At 45.1% G+C, this 8,961-nt stretch overlaps 1 protein-coding gene across 1 annotated transcript in view; it reads right to left on the reverse strand.

Moving 5' to 3' along the window:
• The window catches only part of GAT (glycine-N-acyltransferase-like), a 29,601-nt gene extending 22,548 nt beyond the window's left edge, over window positions 1-7,053 (reverse strand). The window contains exon 1 of the mRNA XM_024974976.1: window positions 6,929-7,053. Coding sequence (XP_024830744.1) covers window positions 6,929-6,952 — 24 coding nt within the window. The 5' untranslated portion in view covers window positions 6,953-7,053. The remainder of the gene's footprint in view (window positions 1-6,928) is intronic.
• Between the last annotated feature and the right edge of the window lie 1,908 nt (window positions 7,054-8,961).

Raw genomic sequence — 8,961 nt, forward strand, 5'->3', positions numbered from 1 at the left:
TGTCTGACTCTCTACGATCCTGTGGACTGTAGCCCATCAGGATCCTCTGTCCATGGGCGTCTCCACGTAAGAATATTGGAGTGGGTTGCCATTTCTTTCTCCAGGGGATCTTCCTGACCCAGGGATCAAACCTGTGTCTCCTGCATTGGCAGGCAGATTTTTTACTGTCTGAGCCACCAGGGAAGCCCTGTAGTCTTGATAAATCCTTTCTAAAACTTGAGAGAGGTCTTCATTTGTTTTGCTGAATTTCCTGAATATTGTTCAAACTCTTTAGCCTTGGTTTCCCTTTTCAAAGCCCTGTCCGAGGCATAATAAGTGGTGTCCTAATAAGGGCAGCCTTCCCTCATGAGGTCCCAGTGTGGTTCAGCTGTGGTTACTGCCAAGCCCGCTCAAGGTGTCGAGGATCCTCCCTATAGGGACGGCTGTGATCTCACCAATTACGGACTCCTGAGAAACCCAGCAGGCTGCCCATTTGCATTTAGCCTCCTGCATAACATTCACAGGGTTCTCAAGAATACTGAAGTGGTTTGCCATTGCCTTCTGCAGTGGACCACGTTTTGTCAGAGCTGTCCACCATGTTGAAAGTGAAAGAGGAGAGTGAAAAAGTTGGCTCCAAAATCACTGCAGATGGTGATTGCAGCCATGAAATTAAAAGACACTTACTCCTTGGAAGGAAAGCTATGACCAACCTAGATAGCATATTAAAGAGCAGAGACATTACTTTGCCAACAAAGGTCCATCTAGTCAAGGCTATGGTTTTTCCAGTAGTCATGTATGGATGTGAGAGTTGGACTGTGAAGAAAGCTGAGCGCCAAAGAATTGATGCTTTTGAACTGTAATGATGGAGAAGACTCTTGAGAGTCCCTTGGACTGCAAGGAGATCCAACCACTCCATCCTAAAGGAGACAGTCCTGGGTGTTTATTGGAAGGACTGATGCTAAAGCTGAAACTCCGATACTTTGGCCACCTGATGTGAAGAGTTGACTCATTGGAAAAGACCCTGATGCTGCGAGGGATTGGGGGCAGGAGGAGAAGGGGACGACAGAGGATGAGATGGCTGGATGGCATCACCAACTCGATGGACATGAGTTTGACTGAACTCCGAGAGTGGGTATGGACAGGGGGGCCTGGCGTGCTGTGATTCATGGGGTCGCAAGGAGTCGGACACGACTGAGCAACTGAACTGAACTGAACTGAACTAGGTTGGTCATAGCTTTTCTTCCAAGGAGCAAGTGTCTTTTAATTTAATGGCTGCAGTCACCATCTGCAGTGGTTTTGGAGCCCAAGAAATTAAAGTCTGTCACTTTTTCCACTGTTCCCCTATCTATTTCCCATGAAGTGATGGGACCAAATGCCATGATCTTCGTTTTCTGAATGTTGAGCTTTAAGCCAACTTTTTCACTCTCCTCTTTCACTTTCATCAAGAGGCTTTTGAGTTCCTCTTCACTTTCTGCCATAAGGGTGGTGTCATCTGCATATCTGAGGTGATTGATATTTCTCCCCGCAATCTTGATTCCAGCTTGTGCTTCTTCCAGCCCAGCATTTCTCATGATGTACTCTGAATATAAGTTGAATAAGCAGGGTGACAATATACAGCCTTGACATATTCCTTTTCCTATTTGGAACCAGTCTTTTGTCCATGTCCATTTCTAACTGTTTTTTCCTGACCTGCATATAGGTTTCTCAAGAGGCAGGTCAGGTGGTCTGATATTCCCATCTCTTTCAGAATTTTCCACAAGAAACACCTGGAGTAACAGGCAAATTTGGCCTTTGAACACGGAATGAAGCAGGGCAAAGGCTAATAGTTTTGCCAAGAGAATGCACTGGTCATAGCAAACACCCTCTTCCAACAACACAAGAGAAGACTCTACACATGGATATCACCAGATGGTCAACACCGAAATCAGATTGATTATATTCTTTGCAGCCAAAGATGGAGAAGCTCTATACAGTCAGCAAAAACAAGACCAGGAGCTGACTGTGGCTCAGATCATGAACTCCTTATTGCCAAATTCAGACTGAAATTGAAGAAAGTGGGAAAACCATGAGTTGACCTAAATCAAGTCCCTTATGATTATACAGTGGAAGTGAGAAATAGATTTAAGGGACTAGATCTGGTATAGTGTCTGATGAACTATGGACAGAGGTTCGTGACACTGTAGAGGAGACAGGGATCAAGACCATCCCAATGGAAAAGAAATGCAAAAAAGCAAAATGGCTGTCTGGGGAGGCCTTACAGATAGCTGTGAAAAGAAGAGAAGCGAAAAGCAAAGGAGAAAAGGAAAGATATAAGCATCTGAATGCAGAGTTCCAAAGAATAGCAAGGAGAGATAAGAAAGCCTTCCTCAGCGATCAATGCAAAGACATAGAGGGAAACAACAGAATGGGAAAGACTAGAGATCTCTTGAAGAAAATTAGACATACCAACGGAATATTTCTTGCAAAGATGGGCTCAATAAAGGACAAAAATGGCATGGACCTAACAGAAGCAGAAGATATTAAGAAGAGGTGGCAAGAATACACAGAAGAACTGTACAAAAAAGGTCTTCATGACCCAGATAATCACGATGATGTGATCACTCACCTAGAGCCAGACATCTTGGAATGTGAAGTCAAGTGGGTCTTAGAAAGCATCACTACAAACAAAGCTAGTGGAGGTGATGGAATTCCAGTTGAGCTATTTCAAATCCTGAAAAATGATGCTGTGAAAGTGCTGCACTCAATTTGCCAGCATATTTGGAAAACTCAGCAGTGGCCACAGAATGGAAAAGGCCAATTTTCATTCCAATCCCAAAGAAAGGCAATACCAAAGAATGCTCAAACTACCCCACAATTGCACTCATCTCACATGTTAGTAAAGTAATGCTCAAAATTTTCCAAGCCAGGCTTCAGCAGTATGAGAACTGTGAAATTCCAGATGTTCAAGCTGGTTTTAGAAAAGTCAGAGAAACCAGAGATCAAATTGCCAACATCCACTGGATCATGGAAAAAGTAAAAGAGTTCCCAAAAAACATCTATTTCTGCTTTATTGACTATGCCAAGGCATTTGATTGTGTGGACCAACCTAGACAGCATATTAAAAAGCAGAGCCACTACTTACTGATGAAGGTCCATCTAGTCAACACTATGGTTTTTCCAGTAGTCATGTATCGATGTGAGAGTTGGACTATAAAGTAAGCTGACTACCAAAGAATTGATGCTTGTGAATCGTGGTGTTCAAGAAGACTCTCAAGAGTATCTTGGGCTGTAAGGAGATCCAACCTGTCCATCCTAAAGGAAATCAGTTCTAAGTGTTCATTGGAAGGACTGATGTTGAAGCTGGAACTCCCATACTTTGGCCACCTGATGTGAAGTGCTGACTCATTGGAAAAGACCCTGATGCTGTGAAAGATTGAAGGCAGGAGAAGAAGGGGACGACAGAGGATGAGATGGTTGGATGGCATCACTGACTCAATGGACATGAGTTTGAGTAAGCTCCAGGGGTTGGTGGCGTGCTGCGGTTCTCAGTGTCACAAAGAGTCGGACATGACTGAATGATTGAACCGATGAGATAACAGCCCTTGGAGAAGGAAATGGCACCCCACTCCAGTATTCTTGCCTGGAGAATCCAATGGACGGAGGAACCTGGTAGGCTATAGTCCATGGGGTTGCAAAGAGTCAGACACAACTGAAGTAACGTAGCACACACACCTGAGATAGCCACGGAGACAGTCCTGCCCTAGGAGTGGCTCTTGGCCCAAACTGGCTCCCCTGTTGGGTGTTAGATGGTAATACCAGGCCAAGTCCCTGTACCCCAGAAACTAACACAGGATTTTCTAAGCGGTCCCTAGAAGGAGGGGAAGTCCTGAGCCCTGGTGTCAGGAATTGGGGCAGGCTAGGAAGGGAAGGTGGTGGAAGGGGTGGATGTATTAGCAGAGCAGCAGGAGTGGCTGAGACATCTAGTTCAGCCACAGGAGTTAAGGTTTGAAGCACCATATCCTCACTCTCACTTCCTTCGTTTTCTTCCTTTCCCTGATGTAACAGCCCACATGCTTGCACATAAAGGACCTCATCATTCTTCCTTGCTTCTTCACAAAAGAGCCATAGGGGGGAAAGCTCTGTAAAGCTGTAAATAGCCATTGGTTCTTTCTAACCATTAAAAGGATACACTTTTGCTTTGGTACCAAGCCACCGGGAGGAATTCTAGGATGGGGCTTTGGTGATTTTAAGAACCAAATGGAACCTTTCTCTTTTCCCTGGGACTATCCCACTCTTGGACAGGAGGAGCTTTTTTCCTGCTGTTTCTTTCCTCCATTTGACATCAGTAAAAGTTTTGAATATCACAAAATTGATTTGGCTGTAAATGGAGAAAAAATTGCTGTTGCTTGGTCATTAAGTCATGTCTGACTCTCTTGCAATCCCATGAACTGTAGCCGGCCATGCTTCTCTGTCCATGGGATTCTCCAGGGGCAAGAGTACTGGAGTGGGTTGCCATGCCCTCCTCCAGGGCATCTCCCAACCCAGGGACTGAACCTGCATCTCCTGCATTGGCAGCCAGATTCTTCACCACTGAGCCACCCAAGAAACCCTGGAGCAACAGCACCAAACGAAAAGAGATGAAAACCCTTAAAGGACAAACAGAAAATCCTAGATAAATCTCCAAGTCTGGTCTTGTGGTTTTACATATACCAACAACACCGGAGAGCACGAACTATGTAGTTAACATGGCACTGTGGACAGAACGTGGTACACAGGGCCCCGTGCTAACCCCACCTAAAACCCCTTGTGGAGACCCTGACACATACTGCGGCCACGCCTTCTTACAATAAAATATCTTCCTCTCAGTCAGGGGTTCATGGCCCTCATTAGAGCGCTTGCCCAAAGTGTGCCCGGGGGAACCTTCTTTAGGGGTAGTGAAACATTCCCCCCTTTTAAAGCCAAATTCAAGACCAACAAAACACAAATGGCAGACAAATGCTAGAAAGAAAACAGAACTGGTTCACGAACTGGGTGAAAGTTCAAGCACTGTTTCCTCTTTCCCACGGGGTACCCGTCCTCGAATCCAAAAAACTGACTTATTCTGGAGAAAAAGCCCCTACAGAGAGGAAATGAAGTGTCTGGGTGTATACACTGGAGCTGCCTACCCCACTGTAGGGAGTTTGTCCTCTCCCCAACGTTGATTCCTTCCTCTGACTGCCAAGCGCTGGGTCAGCCAGTGCCACCTTGGGGAATTTTGAAGCAATGACAGGTATCTGTAGCTGCCAAGAGTCTCACCCAGAAACCTCCCAGGGTGGTGAGGGGACCGGGGCATCTAGCCACAGGCAGCAAGGCCCCTGGTTGGCTCCCCAAAATTTGTTACCTTGTCCAGGCGTGCACTGCTTGCTGTGTTGTAGCCACAAGTTCTGGGAAACTCACTCAGGACAATGCAGATAGTGGAGTGCAGTTTATTACACTGGCAGGCCCAAGGCAGAGTCTCCTCTTAGCCAAGGACCCCGACCGGTTTTTGTGAAAACCTTATATACCCTAAGTGTACGTGCCCAAACCCATCTCCCCTAATTCTCTGAAACTAGCCTGAACAAAGGAGAAGAAAGATACAATCAGTTAACTGGTATACCTTAAGCCTAGGGAGTTAACACTGGACAATTATCATTAGGCCTGTGGTCATACCCCAATAAGCATAATAGAATGTATGATTCTATTCAGTCACACAGAAAATTAGGGTATTCTTTTAGGCAACGGACAGTCTAGATGTGAGCCCTGGGGCTCTTCCTTCCTGGTTCCTGGTTTTCCAGTTGGTGTGTCATTTCCGTAGATACTGGGCATATAGCTCACAGTCCACAGTCTGGCCCAGGATGGAGTCCTGCTTTCAAGATGGAGCCTGTTCTGTTTCTTCATTAGCACTGTATGCCAACAAATCGAGAAACAAGTTGTTGGGACAAGAAAGAATGACTTTATTCAGAAAGCCAGCAGACCAGAAAGATGATGGGCTCAGGCCCCGAAGAATCCTCTTTCCTGAGTTAGGATTCAGGCTGTTTTCATACTAGAAGGGAAGGGAGTCAAGTCAACCATTTCCTGGTTCCAATCAGACTCAGAAGGGATGTGTTCCTTTCTTCCTTCCTGCAGCCACTCACCCATGGGCCTAGTCAGGGATGTTTCCTGTGAGCTAAACAAAGGTATTTTAGTTTAACACTCCCTACCTGGGAGGCAGGGTTCACAGAGATGGGCCATTATGTATAATTTAAGCTTACATGCAACATCCCTTTAGTGATTAACTTGCAGATTACAAACATTCTTCCCTATTACAATGGAATGACATTTTAAAAATGCTGAAAGCCTGAAATTTCATATCAAACAAAATACCCTTGCTAAACACACCAGAAAAAAGTTTCAGATAAACAAGGCATATCTGCCCTACAAGAAAAACATAGTCTGTAAACCAAAAGGAAATTAAATTCAATGATATTTTGGAACTGCAGTCAGAGAGACTATTGACAATATAAGTGGTTTAAAGCTACGTTTCTTTCTTTTCTTAAATTCTTTACAAACAATTGACTATTTTAAATTCAAATATAGTGACTGTGTGGGGCTTCCCACGTGACTCAGAGGTAAAAGAATCCACCTGCCAAAGCAGAAGATACAGGCTTGATCCCTGAGTCAGGAAGAGCCCTTGGAATAGGAAATGGCAACCCAGTCCAGTGTTCTTGCCTGGAGAATCACATGGACTGAAAAGCCTGGCAGGTACAGTCCACGGGGTCACCAAAGGGTTGCACACGACTTAGAGACTAAACAATAAGAACATAATAACTGTATACAGTATTATAATAATATTATAATAATTATATTATATATATTATTATATATATTATAAAATAATAATAACAGAGCTACAGTAAATGCAGAAGATGAACTTTAACGATAGCACAAAAGGGAGCAAATGGAATTGTCTTACCTTGGATGTGAAGTGGGATAACATTAATTAAAGATAGAATGTTGTGGAGAAATGAAGTGACAACACGGAGTCAGTCAGGACCTCCTGCCCCACTGTCTCACAGCCTCACACTGCATGTTTATGTTCTGTAAACAGCAATACTGCTGACCTTGGGAGCACTGGGCCGTGGGCCACTTTTGTCTGTCTAGGTGTATCAGTAGTCTTGAAGCAGAGAAGGCAATGGCAACCCACGCAAGTACTCTTGCCTGGAAAGTCCCATGGACAGAGGAGCCTGGTAGGCCGAAGTCCCTGGGGTCGCTAAGAGTTGGACACGACTGAGTGACTTCACTTTCACTTTTCACTTTCATGCATTGGAAAAAGAAATGGCAACCCACTCCAGTGTTCTTGCCTGGAGAATCCCAGAGACGGGGGAGCCTTATGGGCTGCCGTCTCTGGGGTTGCACAGAGTCGGACACAACTGAAGTGACTTAGTGCCAGGAGCCAGCATGAGGAACTCCGCCTGTGGCAAAGGTCATGAGGAAGGAGGTTTGGCATACGCAAAGGCGGGATGGAGCCTCAGGATTCCCCCTGGAAATTCTCGAGCATCTACCCCCAAACCCAGAGTCTGCCTACTTTCTGCTTTGTGCTCTCACCTACACCTCTGACTTTATGGGGGGCTGTCCCCCACTACCTCTCTCTGAAAAAAGAGTTAACTTACAGCTCCAGTTGATAAAGTTCCTGGGTGTGACAGTGTTTCAACCTACAAACTCCTTTGGAAGTCCTCTAGCCTGCCTGAATAAGTTTTTCCAGCCACATGTGATTGTTCAGAGCCTCCCAACTGTGAGAGGCATGAGATGTTCTAAACTGTCTAAATACAGATTCCTTTGAGCAGTTAAAAGATTGATTAGAAATTGTATTGGTGAAGGGTTTCTAACTTGTTTGCTGCCAAGTTTCCATATCCCTTACCTGCTGTGTCCCTGGCAGTGTATTGATTAATATAATTGGTGTAAGTAGTAGCTTTAATGTTTGTAACCTTGGACCCTTGAGTTAATTCTTTTTCTTGTTGTATCCCACCACACCTTTGCCCTATAGGAATGCAACTTTAATGCTTTTGGAGGGTGGCGCCTGACAAATCACCTTGAGAGAAAAATAAGTTTTCTGAAGAAAGGGTCTTAAAATGTTAACAGGCCTCCGGGCTAGAAGATGATGCAAATCACTTAAACTTTTGCATATGATGAGTTTGCAGGAAGAAAGCCTGGCTTACTGCATGACTCTACCCCTTCCCCCATTATCCTCTATGCATAACTTAAGGTATAAAAACTACTTTGGAAAATAAAGTGCGGGCCTTGTTCACCGAAGCTTGGTCTCCCCATGTCGTTCTTTCTCTCACCTTCTGGCTGAATTATTCAGCCTCTTTTCTCCACTGAATTTTCTTGCTGAGTTGTTCTTATTTAACCACTCTTTATATCTTTAATTCTATCATATCCTGATCGCTGAAGCTGTCTCCCCTTCGAATTCCCTGGATCCACCAGGGCTGGACTCTGGCAACTTAGCAGCAGCAGTAACAGTCTTTGAAGACTCGCTGCTGCTGCTGCTGCTGCTTCCTGGGTGAATAAATGTGTCTGCAATCCCCACAGCTCCTCGAGTCTTCTTCCAACTTCCCTGATCTGCAGTTCTGTTCAGCCGCTCAGTCGTGTCTGACTCTTTGCGACTCCATGGACTGCACCATGCCAGGCTTCCCTGTTCATCACCAACTCCCAGAGTTTACTCAAACTCATGTCCTTTGAGTCACTAATGCCATCCAACCATTTCATCCTCCATCGTCTCCTTCTCCTCCCACCTTCAATCTTTCCCAGTGTCAGGGTCTTTTCCAATGAGTCAGCTCTTCGCATCAGGTGGCCAAAGTATTGGAGTTTCAGCTTCAACATCAATCCTTCCAGTGAACACCCAGGATTGGTGTCCTTTACGATGTTTGGATCTCCTTGCAGTCCAAGGGATTCTCAAGAGTCTTCTCCAACACCCCAGTTCAAAAGCATCAGTTCTTCCATGCTCAT

Source organism: Bos taurus, chromosome 15 (assembly GCF_002263795.3).
Source record: "Bos taurus isolate L1 Dominette 01449 registration number 42190680 breed Hereford chromosome 15, ARS-UCD2.0, whole genome shotgun sequence".
Classification (NCBI taxonomy): domain Eukaryota; kingdom Metazoa; phylum Chordata; class Mammalia; order Artiodactyla; family Bovidae; genus Bos; species Bos taurus.